Below are 22,901 nucleotides of genomic sequence, written 5' to 3' on the forward strand. Positions count from 1 at the left end.
TAATTATACATATAAATCATTTTAATTTGCGCTTGCAAAAAAATTAATTACATGTTTCGGATGAGTGAGGAAATTTATCCACAAACGGTTACCTAAGAAGAATTAAACAATAATTATTCTAATGAGTTAAATAGGTTTCATAACTGTAAGGAACAAACATTGTTGACAAAAAAATGAAGTTTTCATATGAATCATGAAATTTATGCCACATTAAGATTTATTCTGGGTTTGGTTACAATATTGTCCGTAGATCATGTTGTGTGGCGTTCGAACGAAGCGGAAGGAATACAATAATAAGAGCAGAATAAGAAAATTGTTGTTATGATAACAGTTTACAATGGCATAGGGACAAGTGAAATCATTTTGTTTGCCTAAAACAAATGAGGAGAGAAGGAAACATTGAAAAAGTGGAATGAAATATAGACGAGAAAAGAGCCTGATACGAAAAAGCGCTCCATCCCCACCAAGACATAAACGCCGGCTCCAAAACAGGGGCGGGGTAGAATGAAAAGAGAAGAAATAATTATATACCTTTATACAAAATAAATAAGACGAAAACAACAACATATAGGACCAAGACCCCCCCCAAAAAAAAAAAATATATAAATAAACATAAAAAAGAATAATGATAAAAATCAAGGGGTCCCTTGCCTGACAATTGAAAAGAGCAGGAAGTGAAAGGGAAAGCTGAGTGACAGAAAATAAAAAAAAAGATAAATGAAAAAAATATGAAAAATTGCTCTATTTGTCTGGTTTTCCTACCCCTTTCCTTTTGAGACCTTTATCAATTTCAAGCTCTAAGCTTAAGATAGAGGTCTTCCAGATTTCAAAATGTATTATGTCGAGATATGTATATATATGCATTTTTTATGCTATTTGTTTTAATAATAAAAACGATAAATTTATCAGGTATAAATATATTTCAATTAGATTGCTAGAATGTATATATGCATATGTTATTCATTATGTCATTTGCTTATTGTTATGTTATGCTAAGAAAAAATGATTACACTTGTATATACTTTTGTTATTGGAATGTGGAAATGAATAAACGAAATCAAATCAAATCAAAAATATGAAATTATGATGTTCGAGTAATCATTATTTCAAACTGTTGGCTATTGAAATCCCTATACGACAATTGTTTACCCAGGTGGGATATTACTATCTCTCTAATCGGACATTCATTTCCCTATGTGACTTTTGGTTTCCCTAATCGGATATTTGATATAGCTATATGGACACTTTGAAACTACGTGGACATTCGGACTCCCTAATCGGATAATTGATATAGCTATATGGACACTTTGAACGTACATGGACGCTTGAAATCCGTAATCGGACATCCATATTCTTATGCGGACATCTGTTTATGAACACGGACATTTGAATTACCTACATGGACGATTGGTTCCAATCAATGGACATTTTACCTGGAAAACCTATATATATCATGCCTTTGGAAGGCCTAACCATCACATCATTGTGCTCGAACGGTGCACCGTGCACAGACTAGGATATCCCCAGCGTGTTTTCACCGGTTTCTCACAGAAGCTATCGCACGGTTAACAAAAGACAAAGACTTTGTGCATGGCTGATGTCGTCAACAAAACGGAGTGTCAAGTGAGCCTGAACGCCAGCCTGTAAAACTTCTTCATTTTATAAAATTATAGAAATTCAAGCCTTATTTCAAATAACCAGAACTTTGTTATTTTTTTACCATTTTCTGTAATCGAGGTATCAAATTAAAGAGCAGATATTGAACTTTTTAAAAATGTGGTTTTCTTTTTGAAATCCAGATACAGCCCGCCAAGTGACTTTTTGGTATCCCCTCTTCAAATTGTTTTTGCTCACTCATGCGTGAATGAGAAATAATCTAAGCAATTTCAGATGAAAGAGGAGATTCTAAGCTTTACAATGGTAGGTCAATTTTGTATATTGTATTTGTAATTAAGTTATGATAAATCATCAATAAATCTCGATTTAGTTTTTTTTTTGAGGGACGCACTGTATATCCCTTCTTAACGTGGATTATGAAATTTTAACAAAAATTTTGGCTAAGCGAATCGAAATACTTAATGAAATCGTTGTGGGGGATCAGGTGGGTTACATGATATTATTTCTCAAACATCCCATTATGATCTACCTGGTTTTTTGTTAGCTATACATTTCAAAAGGCTCTGACGGCTTTGGTTTTGGTACATCTTTTCAGAGATGGGTCAAAGTCAAAGTCTTGTATACTGACACTTTAAGTTTCGTTATAAATGAAGGAGAGTCCACCGTATAAATTTTGAAGTAAAAAGGGGGTGAGGCAAGGGGATCCTCTTAGTCCTTACCTTTTTATCTTGTGTATTGAAGTAATGGCTCATACATTACGAAAATATAATTTGATAGAAGGAATTTAATTTGGAGATAAAGAAATTAAATAAGCACTTCATGCAGATGATACGACAGTTTTTGCTCGTAATGTAAAATCAGTTGATAGACTCAAAGTTTTATTTGCAGACTTTGAAAAACTTTCTGGATTAAAAATCATTTATCACAAAACTAAAGTATTAAAGTTAGGTTCATATCAACATTTTGATTGTGACTTCTTCTTCGGCTAAATAGTTGATTTTCTAAAAGTTTTAGGAGTATTTTTCACCCTAGATGAACATAAGAAAGAAGATCTAAATTACAAAGAAATCTTAAGCAAAATTAAAACACTCTTGAAGTTTTGGAAGCTAAGGGATATAAAGCTTATGGGGAAGATTCGACTATTAAAGGTGCATATCTATTCTAAAGTCCTATATCGAGCGTCTCTATACTCTTGTTCCTAAATGGGCTTATGAATCATTGGATGAATTAACTTTTGATTTCTTATTGAAAGGAAAGAAAGACAATATTAATAGGAATACAACGTTTTAGACTATAAGCAAGGGGGATTAAAGATGTTAAACTTCCCTGTGCAGGTAAAGGCACAGCGAATAATATGGACTACAAAACTCTTAAGTAAAGATATGAAATGGAAACAGTACTTTAATTTTGCCACTAAACATTTGGATAGAGATGTGATAGACATGTTTTACTTGTCTCGCTGTATGCTGTCTTGGTTCTATCCCATATATCGTTTACTTCTTGCATAGTGTAATCAAGATCAGCATGGGTCTGGAACCTGTTCTGTTGTTGGAGTATAAAGGAGTTTCTGACCTTGGGGTCTTTCAGTTTTTCAACATCAAACTGTCTCCTTCCTGACTTTTTGTTTCCTGATTTTCTTAGTTTCACTTTAAACGATGCCAACATAGTGGTCCCTGCTGACATCAGCCCCTCTCATCACCTTTACATAAAAGAGACGTGCCATTTATCATGATATGGTCAATCTGGTTTTTATCTCTGTTGTTAGGCGAAGTCCAAGTAAGTTTGTGAATGTCTTTACGTTGGAAAATTGTACCTCCTATGACCAAGTCATTGGCCGCACAAAGGTCGATCAGCCTTTCACCGTTGTCATTCATACTTCCGCAGCCATGTTTTCCTATTACTTTTTCATGGCTTGTGTTATCATTCCCGACTTTTGCATTCAAGTCTTCCATTATAATTGTCATGTTCTGGGATTTTACTTAGTTCAGCTTGTACTTGCTCATAAAAATTATCTTCACCATCATTTTCTGGAGCATAAAGTTGCTAGCATTGGTATTTTTGTGAGCCCCAAAGCATGCAGATTCCATTTGATTAATTTTAAGAAAGATTTTTTTTTTCAATTCAATTCAATTAAAAATTTATTTCAATCAATCAATCATAAAAATACAGGTATATACAAATTAGATAAAACAATGGGATTGGGAGCCCCTGGAAGTTTTCATTTAAAAACTTGTGGGTGGGGCACCACCATGAAACAATTAAATACAAATAAATATAAGACATACATAAAGAGTGAACAACAAATAACATTGAAATACAATTTAAAAAAAGAGAGAGAAAAAGAAACAATGGGCTAATATAGGGGAAATAAACAAACAAGCAAACTAGAAGAAATAATTATAAATCATAGTGACCTACAGTGTGCTATTGGCAATAGTTTTTATACTGAGAGAAAATTTCAACTTTAAAAAAAATTGAACTTATTTAGGGTTTTACTTTGTTTAATATCATTATTTGAATCATTCCACAGCTTGATCATGTTGATTCCTCTACAACGTAGAGAATTTGGGGTAATTTTAGTTTTTGGAGGATATTGGTGAAGATCTGCTGAATGACGCGTAAAGTATGAATGGTAAGAGGCATTTGTGTTGAAGAGATTGTTAAAAATATTTGGCAAGAGATTTGAATGGTAATTGTACATAAATATATAAGTATACATAAGAGCCAAGTCACAAATTTTCAATATTTTACAATCAAGAAATAACTTGTTTGTGTGACTATTGAAATGTGCATTACAAACTGTTCTTATTAACCTTTTTTGAATAAGAAATAATCTATGTAAATGTGTTTTGAATCCATTCCCCATAGCATACAGCAATAAGTGAGATGGGGTAAAACCAAAGTATTATATAGTGAAATTAATACATGTCTGGGTAAAATAAACTTCAGTTTGCGGAGGACACCAGTACTTTTTGATAAACGAGTGCATAAATCATCAATATGAGGTTTCCAGGATAGAAATTCATTTATCTTGATACCTAAAAATTGATATTTGATACCTTGGAAATAATCTTGCCATCCATAATAACTGGAGGAATGTCAGTACCAATTTTTTTAGTTTGTGTTTTAAATAGTACAAATTTAGTTTTTTCAAGGGACAGTGACAGTTTATTGCATTGAACCAGACAACGACTTTACGAAGTTCAATATTTATAGTGTTAATGAGAGGAATAATATTTTTGTGAGAAAGAGTAATACTGGTATCATCAGCAAAGAGTATGAAATTAAGAATTGAGGAACAATTTACAAGGTCATTGATATACAAAAGGAAAAGCAAGGGGCCGAGGACGGACCCTTGCGGAACGCTGTGTGATACATGACCGAAAGTTGACTTGACACCGTTGACCGCAACATTCTGCATGCGATTAGATAAATAATTATCAAACCAATCAAGAGCAAGACCTCTTATTCCATAATGTTTAATTTTTTAAGAAGTATGTCATGAATTGAATTGAATTGAATTACGTGCAAACACTTAATTCCTATTTTTCTGACATTATGATATGAAAAATGAATTCCTATACCAATTATTGTAGGAGAGAGTCGCATGAATTGCTATTCACAAATGCCGTTTTTTGAGTACCCCATTGAAAATAGACTTTCTTGTATGTCTTTGCTTCTATTAAAGATTTAAGAAATTAGCCATGTACGTTTTCAGCTGAATAAACCCATTTTCGGGGGCCCTAAGGGCCTATTGTCTGGGCCCCCGTACAGGATAAAGGTGCTGGCATTGATATTTTAAAATCCCATTGTATACTGTCTCCTTTGCAAAAGGAATTATCCGTGTACATTTTCAGCTGAATAAATTAGTATTGGGACATATGGGCACTTTGGCGCTACTGCCCAGGCCCCCATACAGGGTAAAGTTGCTGGCATGGGTAGTTTTGGATATCCCTATGTATACCGAGTCTATTGCAAAGAGAATTATCCATGTATGTTTTCACCAACAAACGTAGAGGGCAGCAACACACGGTTTTCACATGTTGGTTTGGTCGGTTGGTTTTCACCTGAATAAATCAGTTTTGGGACATCTGGGCCCTTTGGGCCTACTGTCTGGGTCCCTGTACAGGGTAAAGTTGCTGGCATTGGTATTTTTTTGAGCCCCAAAGCATGCAGATTCCATTTTGAAAGTAATTAGCCATGTACCTTTTCAGCTGAATGAACCCACTTTCGGGGCCCGCCTACTCCCTTACAAAAAAATCCAATGGTAAATCAATGGTACATGAATGGTAGCTTCAATGGTATATGGTATTTCAATGGTATTTGAATGGTGGCATCTGAATGGTGAATGGTGTTTCAATGGTGGAGTCTGAATGGTGTATGGTGTTTAAATGGTGGAGTCTGAATGGTGAATGGTAGAGTCTGAATGGTGAATGGTGGAGTCTGAATGGTGAATGGTGGACTCTAAATGGTGAATGGTCGAGTCTGAATGGTAAATGGTGCTTTAATGGTGGAGTCTGAATGATGAAAGGGGTTTTAATGGTGGAGTGTGTATGGTGAATGGTGTTTTGCGATGGCAATGGTAGCCAGTGTTCCACTGGTGGAAGTCTGTATGGTGAATGGTGTTTAATGGTAATCTGTATGGTGAATGGTATTTTAATGGTGATGTCAATGGTAGCCAGTGTTCAAATTGTAGAAGTCTGTGTGGTGAATGGTGTTTAATGGTAGTCTGTATGGTGAATGGTGTTTTAATTGTGATGAAAATGGTAGCCAGTGTTCAATGGTAGACAGCTTTGTGATGAATGGTGTATGGTATTCTGTATGGTGAGTGGTATTTAAATTGTGATGCCAATGGTAACCAGTGATCAAATGGTAGAAGTAGGTGTGGTGAATGGTGTTTGATGGTAGTGTGTATGGTGAATGGTATTTCAATTGTGATGTCAATGGTAGCCAGTGTTCCACTGGTGGAAGTATGTGTGGTGAATGGTGTTTTATGGTAGTCTGTATGGTAAATGGTATTTCAATTGTGATGTCAATGGTAGCCAGTGTTCAAATGGTAGAAGTCTGTGTGGTGAATGGTGTTTAATGGTAGTGTTTTTGGAGAATGGTATTTCAATTGTGATGTCAATGGTAGCCAGTGTTCAAATGGTAGAAGTATGTGTGATGAATATGTTTAATGGTAGATTATTACCGTGTTTACACTTAATCGGCAATTGGTTCTGAACCAAATGCCGATGCAGAATCGGCATTTAGATTGCGTTTACACGTTGTTACAGCTCGCGGTTCAGAACCGCGAGCCGATGCAAAAACCTGAAATGATACGCATACCTACAATATACGTCATAATAAAGACAACGCTGGATCAGTGCGCTTACAATTACGTCACAATGGTAAAGTAATTGAAATGCGCACAAATTGCCGGTGCAGAATCGGCTTTCTGTTTACACGTAGTAAAAAAGCCGATTCTGCATCGGCTCGCGGTTCAGAACCTACTACTTTGGTGGTGCAAATTGCCGGTTCTGAACCGCGAGCCGATTCAAGTTGCTCGCGTTTACACGCTATGAAAAAGCCGATGCTGAATCGGCTCGCGGTTCAGAACCGCGAGCCGATTCAAATGCCGATTAAGTGTAAACACGGTATAAGTGTAAACACGGTATAAGACGCATATGACTTTACGCTAAAAGGCATCTTTGAAGCGCAACATCCATCTCTATCCATCTCATCCAAATCAGGTCGGGTCAGTGTGACGTCATCGATAAACAGAGTATGCCAGGACCTAAGAAAAATCAGTCCATAACGTTCGAAGATTTCATTGAAATCAAGTCTGAACTTCAAAAACTAAACAAAACACTAACATCACAACTCAATGAAATTAAATCTGGTCAAGATGAGCTTCGAAAATCTGCTGAGTTCTTTAGCGATAAAGTGGATGAGCTCACCTGCGAGGTGAAAAGGCTGAGTAGTGAGAATGCTTCTATGAAGAAAGAAAATGAGGATCTGAAAGCAAAGATGACGACACTTGAACACCAAGTGAATGATTTGGATCAATATCACAGAAGGATCAACTTAGAAGTGGCAGGTGTTCCTGAGAAGGAAGGTGAGAATGTGAGGGAGGCTGTCCTTCACGTCATGAAGAAAATTTCACCAGAGGTATCCAACGACGACATTGATGTGACACATCGACTTGGTCAGAGAAGAGAAGGTGGTCCAGCCAGACCAATCATCGTTAGATTCACGACTCAGGCCGGAAAAAACTGAGGGAAACATCAACCCGTCAACTGGGATTCTCAAGAGATGAAGGAAAGGTGTTTCTCAACGAAAATCTTGCCCCAGCTAAGAAGTCTCTCCTGAAGAAGGTGAATGACGAGAGAAAGAAGGCGGGATACATGTTCTTATGGACAGTGAATGGCACCATTCTGGTGAGGAAGAGCCCGAATGTTCCACCGGTTGCAATTCATCGAGAAGAGGATCTGAACAAAATCAAGTAAAACTCTCTTACGCATATATGTTTATATTATACTGGTGTTTTATGTAAATAATGATTGACTTTGATATGATTACGAACATTTCCAATGATTCCAATGATGTTATTAATGATATTGGTGCTAATAATGATGAACTTAAAATTGATTTAGATCCAAATGATGGGGCTTCGAATGTCATATCCTCAAACTACTACACTCAGGCTTCAGCCAAAAACATTTTCAAAGGTTTACCTTCTTCCTGCTTGTCTATTTTGCATCTAAATATCAGAAGCCTTAACAAGAATTTTGAACAATTTCGTTTATTTTTAGATAACTCAGGTGTTCCCCGAAATACAGTAATAGGTTTAACTGAGACATGGCTGTCAGATAAATATATTAATATGAATGCACTCCCAGGTTATGATATACTTACAAATAATCGTGTTGATAAAATTGGTGGTGGTGTTGCAATTTTTGTGCCGAGTCAATTTGAGTATGTTATTATTGAAGACATGAATTTAATGAATGAAACTGCAGAAACTTTATTTATTGAAATTAGTGATCGTGATAACAGAAAAACTGTATTGGGAGTTGTTTATAAGCCTCCTCGCAGCAATAGTGCAGATTTTCTAGACACTTTAAATAATTTACTACATTATCATTCTGTTCAAAACAAAAGATGTATCATAATGGGAAACTTTAACTATGACCCGTTAGCGAGTGATACTAATATTTTTGCAAATGACTTTTTAGAGACATTCATTTCTGCCTCCTTTTTGCCACTTATTTCTCGACCCACTAGAATCACTAATACTTCCGCAACTCTGATTGACAATTTTTTTCTCCAATATACGTTCAGAATTTAAAGCTGGTATAATTATTTCAGACATGTCTGATCATTTCCCAATTTTCATGTATTGTTCTAATCAATATCAGCCAAACAAACTTCCCGATTACGTATCTAAGAGGCGTGTGTATAGTGATATAAATATATCTCGTTTGAAACAGAGTTTAGAAGAAGAATCTTGGGATGATGTATTTAGTACAGAATGTGTTGACGAGTCCTACGAAACATTTATTGATATCTTCATGAGTCATGTTAATGAAAATATTCCTTTTGCAAAGCCCAAGTCCAAAAATTATAAAAGATCACCCAGACTACCTTGGATAACGAATTCAATTCTTCGTTCGATAAATAGAAAAAAATCGATTATACTATAAATATATATCAAGATTAACTGAGAATACTCGGAGCCAATATACTAATTATAAGAATATACTAACAGGGGTCATCCGTACTGCTAAAAAGGCATATTACCATGATATATTTAATCAATGCAAGAATGATCTTAAAAAAAACATGGAAATTGATCAATTCTGCCATCAATAATGGACAAAAGTTTTCAAAGATAACTAAGCTTATGCATAATGATTATATTATTGAAGATAAAGTTCAGATGGCAAATATTTTCAACAATTACTTTTCACAAGTTGGATTTAAGCTCTCTAGAAGTATACCAACAAACTCCCATTCATTTCATCAATATCTGGGGGATAGAAATCAAAGTTCTATGTTTTTCTCTCCTACGAACGCACAGGAGATAATTAAAATTATATCTAGCCTAAAATCAAATAAAAGTGCAGGATTTGATAACATTGATAACAACCTTTTACAAAAAACTATGAATTATATAATTGACCCTCTTATTTATATATTCAATTTGTCATTATCATCGGGAAATATTCCAAAATCAATGAAAATTTCTAAGATAATACCAGTCTTCAAAAAAGGTGATAGTTCTTTAGCAAGTAATTACAGACCGATTTCATTGCTTACAAACTTATCTAAAATTCTTGAAAAATAGGTTCACATACGAACCATATGTTTTTTTAAAAAGCACAACATCCTATCCGATACTCAATTTGGTTTCCGGGAAAAGAGTAGCACTTCCCACGCAATACTTTCTTTGGTTCAAACAGTTGCCAAAGCTTATGACAAGTCTTCGAATACGATTGGTTTGTTTTTAGATTTTTCAAAAGCATTCGATACAGTTGATCATAACATTCTCCTTTATAAACTTTCTCATTATGGAATAAGAGGGGAACCACTAAAGTGGTTCAAGAATTATCTAACCGGGCGTTCACAGTTCGTTTCACTTAATTGTAATATTTCTGAACGTAAACCTGTCCTTTGTGGAGTTCCACAGGGCAGCATTCTTGGCCCACTTTTGTTCATTACTTATATAAATGATATTGATATGTCATCTAGATTGGTTCAATTTATACTTTTCGCTGATGACTCTAATATATTTCTGTCGCACCCCGACCCAGAGCAATTGACGCAAATATTCAATGACGAACTAAAAAATGTGTCTAATTGGATAACAGCTAACAAACTCTCTCTTAACCTAGAAAAAACTAGCTACATGCTATTTAGCAACAAGATTACGAGTGTACCAAAAGATGTAATTTTAAATGATATTGTCATTCAAAGAGTGCGATCTACTAAATTTTTGGGACTGATCATTGACGAAAAACTTTCTTGGAAAGCACATATTGATAATATTTGTAAAATCATTGCTCGCAACATCGGTGTCATTAGAAAATTAAGTTACTTCTTACCCCATTATATTTTGTTATCATTGTATTCAACGTTAATTTTACCTTACTTGAATTACGGAGTCGTTGCGTGGGGTAATGCAGCGAATTCTCAAATTAATAGACTTTTTATTTTACAAAAAATAGTGATTCGTATTATTAGTCATGCAGAATTCAGGGCACATACAAATATTCTGTTTTTGAGAAATAAAGTCTTGAAGGTTAAAGATTTATATTCTTTTCAACTCGGACAGTTAATGTTCAAGTTTATCAATAAACAATTACCGTTACCTTTTAATAATATGTTTGTAAAAAATGATACAATTCATAAGCACTTCACTCGCCAGGCGAGTTCCTTTCATGTACCTCTGAATAGAACATCGTTTGCACAGAAGACATTTGTTTTTACTGGTCCAAAATTATGGAATTCTTTTTCAAAAAGATATTATACAATGTAATTCAATACACAGTTTCAAAGGAAAACTTAAAAAATATCTTCTGAATTCATATTAGATTATCGTTTTTTCCCAAAGTAATGTAATTCAGAACTTAATATGTAAATGTGTTTATTAATTTCTCTTTGTATATATGTTAAATCGTTTTATGATTTCTGTATACAGTGTATACTGAATCATTTATTTTTATTATTATTTAATTTTATTTTTATTTGTTTATTTTTTTATTCATGATATATATATATATTGTTTATTTCTATAGTTTTTCTTATTTTTTATTCATAAAATTTACTTATAAAAGGGGGCCTTCACCCTACAAGCTCTGCTTTTTAGTTGGTCTCCTTCCCTTTCGATTTCATGGTATTATTGTATTATAAAAAAATGATTTAAATGTTATATTTTGTAAATATGTATATTGAACTATCATTGTAAATGTAAAAAGATTGAAAGAGAAAATAAATGAATTGAATTGAATTGAATTGAATTGTGATGTCAATGGTAACCAGTCTTCAAATGGTATGCATGCAGATTCCATTTTAAAGAGAATTAGCCATGTACGTTTTCAGCTGAATAAACCCACTTTCGGGGCCCGCCTACTAGCTGCCTGGGCCCCCGTTTAGGATAAATGTGCTGGCATGGGTAGTTTTGGAAATCCCAATGTACACTCGGTCCATTGCAAAAAGAATTAGCCATGTACCTTTTCAGCTGAATAAACAAATTTGGGGGCCCTCTAGGCCTTCCGTACAGGATATGGCCCGGCAGCAACACATTCCCTTGATCACTGCCTTCATGCCAACATGATGGGACCATCAAACCTTTTATACCCGATCATCTTAATAAACTCTCCGAGCCCCCGGTCTAGTCAATTTGACTGATTTGTTTTAAGAGAGCACGCATTCTTGGTAACTAGGTATGTACTTGTTTTAAAAAAATGAAAAGCTACCCTATTTCTTTTCGATTTAAAAAATACGTTTAATAATGATCTTCAGTCAAATCCCGCTGCAGATGGGCTAAAATTCCGAATGTGTTTGTTTTCATATTACCTATCATAATGCACTCTCCATGTCATCTCTCTGTTAATCTAACTCTTTTTAAAGAACGGTAATCAAATTGCATGTTTTTTCTATCACCAAAATGTTAATGTAGGGGCGGATCCAGGATTTTCCAAAAGGTGGGGACAGTTTCCCCGAGGAAAATTTGACAACCAAAATAAAAAAAAGGTCCTCACTTGTGTCCACAGTTCCATTAAAAATATGTGCTGTGACTTTCAAAGGGGGAGGGGGGCATGGGCCGGATGTGCCCCCCCCCCTGGATCCGCCACTGAGTTAATGTTACACAAACACTTACACAAACACAAAGGGACCGTTTCATAAAGAATTACAAATATGGCAACCAAACTTTTACATTATTTCATTTACCATAATCTATCATAATCTTCGAGTTAATACACATATTTTCAAATCTATTTTCGATGAAATTAATTATAATGTAAATTATTGAAAAGGGTCTTTTGAAATGGATATTAATGCAACCCTTGTAGGATTACAACATTATTAACATCTGGTTTCATTCATTTCAGTCATGCCTTACTTTGGCGCAAATCACTAAATAGAATACCTTCTGCTCATCCAAGCGTTAACACATACTACATCCGGGAGTCTATATCCTCAGCTCTGCTTTTCCCTTTTTTGTGCTCGATTCGATTCAATTACTACTTTATTTACATTTTAGTGACCATTGTTAAATGTCTTGTATTGTATAATGAGTGCTTTTATTCTTAAGGTTGCCTCTTATTCTCTTTCCAATTTCCACCTCTTGCTTTTCCTTCTCTTTTGTCTTATCCCTATTTCCCTTTTCTTATCTTTTTCCTCTCTCTCCTCTTTCTTCCTAATCTTTCACTCCCCCTATTCTTCATTGGTGACACTTTGTAGTAATTATGTTATGGCCTTTGGTATTTCAGGCCTGGGTATTTACTTATGATATATTTCTTTTTCATCTGTTTTAATCTGTAGTGTATTTAATATTTATTTATAATGTTTACTTTATATTTTGTTATGTTTCTATTTGTACATGTAAACATTCACTCATTTCAGTCTTTGACTGCTTGTGATTGTATTTTGATAGTTTTTATTGCAATAAAATCCAACATATATATACATGAATATGGTATCAATTTTTTTGGCAGAAGATACTCTTTCCAGTCATATATAATGATTATTCGTTCATGTGTCCACGACATATCTTATCCTTAAATTGGGGGTTTGTGAGGTATCTTTTTTTTTACTCACATGGTATTGGAAAACCGTACTGAAACAGGTTCCACAAGTGCAATGGCGTAGCTATGATTTTTTTTCCTGGGGGGCACTGGGGGTCTTTGCCTTTTCAGGGGGGGGGGCAACATTTTGTTTCTGTGTGGGTGTATGTGTCACAAGGGCGGATCTGACTTTCGCCAATAGGGGGTGGGGCCCAAAATTATCTTCACCTATATTTTCCCCGATCAGTCACTTCTTATCTTTATTCTTATAAAACAACATAATTATAAAATAATCTCATAAGCCCTATATAAAAAAAGTGCGAGCGCGAAGCGCAAGCAAATCATTTCATCTTTCATGTATTTTGTCCTGAAAATTGAACATTCTGGGCAGAAATTTTTAATAAATGTTCTAGCATGATCGGAAAGGGACCTGTTAAGCTGTTTACAGCTACCCACGAATGCGATACATATTTCAATAATGGGAGCGCGAAGCGCGAGCTAAAACTTTTTGATATTCCGACCTAAAATCTGGAAGTTCTAAGCACTTTTTGTAATCATAATGGGATAGGTATGTAACTAAACGATTGATGCGAGCGCGAAGCGGGAACGAAGAAAATTGAGATTTTAGACCTAAAAGCGGGACACTCTATTCATATTCCGTAAATCATGAATAGGATATGGCTAATCGGGTATTATTAATAATGCGAGCGGGAAGCGCGAACAATTATTGATATTCTGATCTGAAACTGGATAATTCAAGCATATTTGAATAAAGAACATGCAGGCTATCTCAATTAACATGCGTGCGCATGTTTTAGATTTAGCCCTAGAATCTGGGCATTCTGAATACATTTTTTTAATCATGAAGATCAATAATGCAAGCGCGAGCTGAAAACATTTCAGTGATATTACGATCTGAAAAAGGTCAATTTAAACACTATTTCAAGTACTGTGATCGAAAATTGTGAAGTGGATGTGGATCACACTTGAATGATGCGAGCGCGAGCTGATATTTTTTTATTTTAAGGACCGGGACATTTTGTCATCATATGAAAATGATGACTATATCTTCCTATTATTCATAAGCTTGTCGATATTCCATTCTGAAAAGACCTAATTTAGTTATTAGGAATTCATTAAAATGTTATTTTCTTATTTGTTAATCTAATATGCGTAATGACAGCAAGGCTTGAAAACTAGAAATTTTAAGCCTTTTGTTATTATGAATACGCATTACGATGGTTTATACATTTTTAAGAATTAATGCGAGCGCAAATCGCGAGCTGTTTTTTTTAAATAAAATATAATGAAAAGGCCTGGGTTTTTTTTTGCTTATATAGAATTGATATAGAGTACTCACAAATCAAAATACGAGCGCGCAGCACTAACTTATAGGCCTACGTTTTCACAGTCACATCTGAAAATTGATATTTTGAGAACTTTATGGAATACACGAAGACAATATGAACTTGGCAATCAACTAATGCGACCACGCAGCGTAAGCTTAAAATGTTGATATGTAGACCATATCAACGGACATTTTGCAGAGTGCATTAAATTTGTAAATGGAAAAAAATAATGAAAGCTCGATGTCCGAGCTGAAATATGTTTTGTATATTGACTTTAAAACTTGATATTTTAAGCTCCATATCAGCCTATTGAGCAAGATATGAATCTCATCGAACAGGCAATTAGAGCGCGAGCGAAAATTTTATTTAGTAACATGAAATATTTTTTTTTTTTGCAAGTCTCCCCCAACATTATTTTATTCACTCGTCTTCCTTCTCTTATTTTCCTCTCCTTTTTTCCTTCTGTCTTTTCCCTTCTTTATCTTTTCTTCTTTCTCCCTTTTTTTTGAGGGGGCACACCAAATCTCAGGGCCTTGGGGGGCACGTGCCTCCCTCCCCCCCCCCCCCCCCGTAGCTACGCCACTGCACAAAAGGTTTCATGAAACTAACTAACCTTCCGGGCAGGGAACCGTGTAAACTGGGGCTAGTATTCACCTCTGTACAGGCCTATGTACTGGTATTCAAGTTTATACCGTGCTATAAATAGGCCCTTTCCAGTTGGGTTCACCTTAACAATATAAAACTTCAACACCAAATTCTATTTATTCATATTTTGTCCATTATATAGCCTACCATCATCGATTCGGTTCGGATGCTGTATTATATGGTAATTTCTAACGAAAGGTTTTATAAGCAAGAAAATATTGTATGCATGACATAGAATCGCACATGTTGTGGTGATCTGAAGTCGGATTACTGTATAGAGAATGATCATTAATCTGGTATTGCCTATGCGGATGATCGGAATGATCACTAACAAAGTTCCCGTCGTGAAGCAACAAAGTATCTCGGAGTCAGACTCCTTTTAAGTTTTTGCAAGATTATTTAGACTAGCGATCCTGAAGAACTCCAGTTCCGAGAACCTCGCAGAAAGATTTTTGGGAGGAATAAAAAACAACGCTGTAAAAAAAGAATCGCACCTTGGAACTTGTCAGAAATGAGATGGAAACCTGTTCGATTTTCAGGAATTCAAGCGCCCTTAAAACGATCTTGGCTTTGTTTCTTCAGACGTGTCATTTCTTAGGAACTGTGAAATGCATTGGGGTTTATCTACCGGACCTGAAGCGGACATTAGGACTATCGTCAACTGATATTGGTCTTGCTATTGGATTATTCGAAGCACTTTCATTCGTTCCAGGTAAACGAAATACGAGTTTGGTGTAGATTGAAAAAAAAGGGTATAGGGTGATTCCATAATAGAAAATTCAGCAACTTTCACAACATTTTTCAACCTGCTATCCAAACAAACAAGGATTTGCATTTGTATTTATTAAGACATAATTATGAACGGATAAACCAAACAATGTTAACCCGTTCCTACTCCTGAATCCACAGGATTACATTTGCCAATGTATTTAAAGGTAGACACCATTATTTCTTGCAGGTGGATATTGTATGAATTATGACAATTTTTAAGTGATAGAAGTCATGTAGACGTCACTTTGGAAGCCATCTTGGTTTTTGTTGTTGGCAAAATCGTTACCAGTCCCAAAATGATTTGACCCTTGAAAACATTGTGTAGACACCACAATAATATCTCCCAGGTGGATTTTTAATGAACTACATTTTTCAGTAACAGCAGTCAATTAAGACTCCATTTTTGGAAGCTATATTGTTCTTTTTTTTTGTACATAGGCCTACTGGACCACTGACAGTCCTTGTAACTTGTCCCAATGTATTATTTGACTCTTTAAACCATGGTTTAGACACCAAAATCATATCTGTCAGGCAGATATTGAATAAAATATGTTCATTTATGAGTACCGACGGCCATTTTAGACTCCAATTTTGGAAGCCATCTTGGATTTTAGGCAAAATGGACAACTGCTTATCATAGTTACTTGTCCAAAAATATTGCTTGACCCTTGAAAACATAGTGTAGACACCATATGGGCAGCCAAAAGGGTCAAAATTAACAATCCCAAAAAAATTAAGAAACTCAGAAATAAATACATGTAGTCTTTCAGAAATAAATGCAGTCTCTTAAAAAAAAATTGCCGTTTCTTAGAAATAAATCAACTTCCTCAGAAATAAAAGTAGTGTCTCAGAAATATTAACATTCAGAAATGACGAATAAGACATTTTAGTTAGAAATAAGTATTCAACCAGAAATTGATATGATTGAGAAATAGAAGACACATCAGAAATAAACCTTGTCAATCATAGAGAAAAGATTTTAGAAGCATTAGTCTCATTTAGAAAAAAAAATATCGTAAATGAAATAGTAGTGTATTTTACAAACGAATGTCATCGTTCAGAAATAGAGAATCTCGCAAATAAAGCAATTTCAAAAAATAAGATATTTACAGAAATAAAAGCAACCACAGCATTAAAGACAACCGCAGAATCATAAGTTTATGCGGAACTAAAACAATTCTTGGCAATAAACACATTCACAGATTTGCATGCTTTTGCAGGAATATAATTATGTTATCACAAAAAATAAACGAAACTACTGAAAATAGAGTCTAAGGCAAATAAATGTTCGTTCTCAAAAATAAAAGTTGGAACTCGCATTTACATTGACAATTCGAATGCGATTAAAAAAAAAGAAATGAATGAAGAGAACAATGATAAGCGCAGCTTAAATGAAGGTTTCCCAGAGCTATCTGCCCTTTGGAAAAATTGGTGTTGCCGAAAATATTTCTCTGCCGGGAATCAAACCCGGGCCCCCTGCTTTGAACGCCGATGCATTAACCACTAGACCACAGAGACGGGTTATAGGGCGACCCCGATCCTATTCTCTGTGGTCTTGTGATTAAAGCATCGGCGTTCAAAGCTGGGGGCCCGGGTTCGATTCCCGGCAGAGACATTTCGGCATCACCAATTTTTCCAGAGGGCAGATAGCTCTGGGAACCTTGATTTAAGCTATGACTACCATTGTTCTCTTCATTCATTTCTTTCACAACGCATTTAGATACAAGAGTTGCCAAAGCTGTTGTATATGTATAATTTCTCACATTTATATACATATATATATATATATATATATATAATATATCTTTATTTATTTTATATATTTTCTCGATTTCTACAGGTCCAGTAATTGCGTACATCTATCGAAGACCCCACGGCGGGTTCCGGCGATGTCTTCTGGTGACAGGTGCAATACTCGCAACAGGAGGACTCCTTCTGGTATCCATTGCAACCAATGGTATAGAATTAGCTGTCTTCTTATCAGTTGCTGGTATGTTAATGAATCTATTGACTATACTACATTCTCCAATTCCCATACAGGGGCAACCCGATTCCAGTAAGCAATCGATTAATGTCATGTTGTTGATTCTGCTCAATAGTGAAATACTTTTGTATCGTTGATAGAAAAAGCATTCTAGATATCAGTAATGACACTGACTACTGATGATCATCACAATTATAATAATGATGATGATTATAAATAATGACGAAACACCCTTCTTCTCTCTGCACAGGTCTTGGTTCCAGCATCCTGTCAATTTCATTGGTAATCATTCTGAGCGATCAGTCTGGAGAGGCCTTTGCAGTCTTCTACGGCATTGGTACATCAGGTTTCGCCATCGGAGTGGCTCTAGTTCCCCCGATCGCAGACTACCTGATGAGGATTTATGGCTGGAGAGGGTCCTTGATGATTATTGGAGGTATCATGGCGCACCTTATACCTTTCGTCTTGATGGTTGATCTCGACGTAGAGGGCGTCGTACGGAACGATTTTGGGCCCTTTAACACCGACGATGAAGAAATTGAAGACCAATTTGATAGGTCCGAAATAGAAGCGCTTATCTCCAGACCAAGTATCCAGGAAGAAACACGCAATGACGGGGATAAATCACACGTTGGCGGTATTTACGCTGAAATAAATCCGGCAAATAATGAAATCGGATCAGAAAATGAAAACGCATGGTTAAGTGACATCCAAGAGATAACACCTGAAAAATCAGCTACTGGTAAAAGAATCACGGGCGTGTCTAACATGCATATTATGTTAGAAAAAGGATATATGCGAAAATGTCTGAATGATTGTTCTAATTGTTATCGAATCTTCACAGACTCTATATACAATCAAGATCGCTGGATGATTCTCCTTATGCTGGTCACACTTGTATTGCATATGGTAGACTCTAGTTGGTATGCATATCTCATCCCATGTGCGATTGCTCTTGATATTCCTATATCCCAGGTACTGTGCCTACCTTACTCTGCGGGGGCTGGAATATTCGTAGCCCGAATTTTAGGCGGATACCTCGAGAAATCAAAGCTTTTATCTGGCCAATCCTTGTTTCTTTTCTTTACCTTACTCAACATCTTATCACTTTTGTGGAATATCTTCGCTCCAAGATTTGCTTTCATGATTGTGACTTCATTCATCTCGGCATTCACGATTGCTCAACGAAACATTTTGTCGTTGGTCATCTGTAAGGACAGGGCGCCTCGGGCACATTTCCCGGTGATTCTGGCTTCTTATGAGATTGTTTGTGGAATTGGATTCTTCCACGGATCTTTGTTATGTGGTAAGACCCGTAAAGTCCCTGTTAAGAATATATATTATACCTTAATAATATCTATCCTTTTCACCAACACCGAAAATCATCAGAAGGCATATTGCTCTTGTCATAATTGTCATGATCATAGTGAAAATGATAACAAACCTACTATTGATAATCATAATAATATTGTTAACGATATTAATGATGTATCGATAATAGCATTATTTTGAAGATAAGAATCATAATAATAATTAATGTTCATAACCATATTCGGCATCAAAATTATCATCACTATTAAATTCAGATTTTGTTTAGAACAGCCGAGAAAGCTTAAGTGATATGTGAAACGGCAACAATGCAATGAAGATAATTAACGGAACTTTTCATCTAAGTGATTTTAACGTCTGTAGCATAATGATGGATTTCTAGTCACCATCACAGGTGGAACTTACAAGGAGAGTTTTGACGGTCTTCATTTTGGTCTAAACCTCAGATAATCCCAACTCATTGTGAAACGTTATCTCAGATTAAAAAAAAATCTTGCACTGAACCTTTGCTTTATTATTTTTTCTTCCTTTTTAAAAAGTTTTTATTGGGTTTTCATGATTTTGTGTAACAAATCACTAAAAAGCAATACAAGTAATTAAAAAAACATAGATAAGAAAAAATAAAAGAGCAGCATTATGCATACACATTATTAGTTTACATTAAAAAAGTGCAGCATATCAACAAAAAATAAGTGATAAACAAGTGGTAAAAGCAGTCACTTTGTCTCTTCTAAGTATTCCTCATCCCTTATAGTATAGTACAGGCAATAATGTAATAACAGTGATAACAATCAGCTAATTTACCTATCATTAAAGATTAATTAAACTCCTTCCTCAAAAGGCAAATTATATTAAATTATCTTACAACTTAAATCTCCATTTCCGAAAATGACTTGTAAGTTTATTATTTTTCTTGGCAATACGATACGATATTCAATATCCTTGTTAGGGGTCAAATACGTTTTATAACCTTAAAAGTTGGTGGCTTGTCCTGAATTTACAGATACATATATAATATTTTAGCAAAAGAAACAAATATGTAACGAATTTATCATTAATATAACCGAGCATCTTTTCAAATTTTAATACATTCTGTAGAGGTTTTCTTGATAACAGCATTCATAATTTCATCCCAAATGGGTTTCACAACAGGACATTCAATAAAAAGAAAAAAAAAATAGATTTCCGGGTCACTGTTACAAAATGAACAATTAGGGGAGTCCTTCCTTTTAATTTTATACAAGAAATCATTCAAACCTATTGCTTTATGAAATAACTTGAAATAAAAAGAGCGCATACGTGTCATTATAGTGCACTTAAAGTTATTTACATGAACTTTCTCCCAATTGACCCCATCAGTGTGTTGGAGAACATTCCAAAAAAGCTATACGTTTTTCTGGAACACAAGTAGAATGATATATGCATATTTTGGGATTTTCTGAGTTCTCAAGAGTGCGGCTCTGATTTCATCGAGAATTTTATGTGGGGTTAAGTCAGAGGTAACTAAACAATCAGCTGGTATATTTTTTATTAAAAAATATATTTCCTCCTGTCCTGAACATTTATACCAAAGTCTAGAATAAGCTCTTCAAATAATGTACTACCAGGGTGAGGAGGATTATAAATTATACCTTTGTCTGACCAATGCTGGAATATGAAATATTGTTTGACTTTGAACAAATGTTTCTATTAAGCAAATACACTGGTCCGTATTCTGAAGTCGGGTTTAACTTAAACTCGGGTTTAAAGTTGTGGTTTAAGTATGGGAAGCCAAAATATTTTTATTAAGTTGTATGTTTCTTATGTTTACTGTGCTCTTTCCTGATTCATCGATGGTGAAGACAATCATCTATTTATATTTCCTACACAATTATGAATAATTTGAGGGCCGAATGAGCTGAAAGTATATCTCTACTGTTAGTGATTATGTAACAATTGGCTGTCCATACTTAAACCACAACATTAAACCTGAGTTTAAGTTAAACCCGACTTCAGAATACGGGCCACTGACAAGAACCATTTAAAAAACCTTTCCTTTATTGTTTTATTGTTTATTCCATTCGATAAAGGTGAAGCTCACGGACCCATTTCCCAAAGACTTCCCTTTGCAGTGACTGTGCCATTGGGGGGTTTCGCACTGCGACGCAGAACGATTTCAAGAACATAGCGAATGCATTTTTAAATGCCCTTCATGACAAAAAGCAGCCACGAATTCTTTGTGGAAAGTTGTTGGATCAAAACAGCAGCTTCGCCCTGGACTCTGGACGAATGACATTATTTGCAAGTTTTCGTCAGCTCAGAACTTAGGACGTAACTGCTGTTTCGTTTCACCAATTTTCGACAAAGACCTCCCAGCCGTTCATTGTCATTTAAGGGGCATTTTCAATACATAAGTGTTCTTGAATCATCCGTCCGCCGCGGAGTGAAAACCCCTTATTAAGTAACAGGGCTCAGCAAATCAAGGCTTCCATCATGTTCATGGATCAAAGTTGCCAAATTGTAAGTCTTTACGAAACGGGCAACTGGAAACTTTGGAAATTTAATATTAAATTATTGATTGATTTGTGCAGGATATTTCGCAGATGTGAGGGGATCTTTCAACGCTTCATATGTGTTCATCGCAGGGGTAGAAATCCTTGAATTATGTCTCATAATTCCATCAATAATTGCCGAGAAGTTGAAGGAACCCACTGCGAACTAAACGAGAACCCCACAGATACTTCACAAAGGTGTATAATGGGATATACCTTTCAGGGTCAGTAAAAAAAGAAGAGGAAAGCCGGCTGGAAAGTTCACCTGTATATAGCAATTATAATAGCTGTGCTGATGTTGTGACATTGAAATATCATGTAAAGACAATATTGCACCTTACCTCGTAATTAAGTTATTAAACTGCTATTACATGGTAAAACTTTGCCATCGTCATTGGACGACAGTCAGGGGTAGATCCACCAGACGATCGTCAGGGGGAGATCCACCAGACGATCGTCGCGTCCAGGGAAGGAAATTAGCGAGTTTTCGCACCGCCAGGCAGAACGAATTCTAGAACACAGTATATGTATTGAAAATGCTGGTCACATGACAATGAAAAGCTGTGAGGTCTTTGTCGGAAATTGGCCAACCGGAACCGGAGCTGACAAAAAAAATGCAAATATATCGTTTGTCAAGAGCCCAGGTGGAAACTACTGTTTTGATTCACCAATTTTCGACAAAAACTGTTTGGTTGGTGTATTTTTTTGACAATACATTGTCTATGTTCTTGAAAGCGTTCTGCGTCACGGGCATCGATCGAACACTTTCTGTAAACATCAACACACATGCCAAAGTATAAAACTTTGAATAAATTTTGTTCGAGCTAAGTAATGCATTTCCTTGTCAAGATGTAATTTATAAATAAATAAATGAATGTATAAATTTGAAGTAAGTTAAACAATT

At 35.3% G+C, this 22,901-nt stretch overlaps 1 protein-coding gene across 2 annotated transcripts; it reads left to right on the forward strand.

Annotated features, from left to right (window-relative positions):
• The first annotated feature begins 15,647 nt into the window (after positions 1–15,647).
• On the forward strand, positions 15,648–22,531 carry LOC129265815 (monocarboxylate transporter 12-like). 2 transcript variants are annotated; one of them, XM_064101437.1, is made up of 4 exons: positions 15,648–16,094; positions 17,994–18,143; positions 18,388–19,443; positions 22,037–22,531. In XM_064101437.1, the coding sequence occupies exons 1-4, from the start codon at positions 15,899–15,901 to the stop codon at positions 22,165–22,167; spliced, it is 1,533 nt and encodes a 510-aa protein (XP_063957507.1). In that variant the 5' UTR covers positions 15,648–15,898; the 3' UTR covers positions 22,168–22,531. The 2 variants fall into 2 exon arrangements, with proteins under 2 accessions (XP_063957507.1, XP_063957505.1); XM_064101435.1 differs by lacking the exon at positions 22,037–22,531 and having other exon boundaries at positions 15,843–16,094; positions 18,388–20,705.
• Positions 22,532–22,901: the final 370 nt, after the last annotated feature.

This window comes from Lytechinus pictus, chromosome 7 (assembly GCF_037042905.1).
Source record: "Lytechinus pictus isolate F3 Inbred chromosome 7, Lp3.0, whole genome shotgun sequence".
Taxonomy (NCBI): domain Eukaryota; kingdom Metazoa; phylum Echinodermata; class Echinoidea; order Temnopleuroida; family Toxopneustidae; genus Lytechinus; species Lytechinus pictus.

Bases quoted from the DNA above. Each gene is read 5' to 3' on its own strand.
- LOC129265815 (XM_064101435.1), top strand. From the start codon at position 15,899: ATGGAAACCTGTTCGATTTTCAGGAATTCAAGCGCCCTTAAAACGATC. The intron at 16,095-17,993 runs GTAAACGAAATA...CGATTTCTACAG, and splicing joins AGCACTTTCATTCGTTCCAG to GTCCAGTAATTGCGTACATC. The intron at 18,144-18,387 runs GTATGTTAATGA...CTCTCTGCACAG, and splicing joins TGTCTTCTTATCAGTTGCTG to GTCTTGGTTCCAGCATCCTG.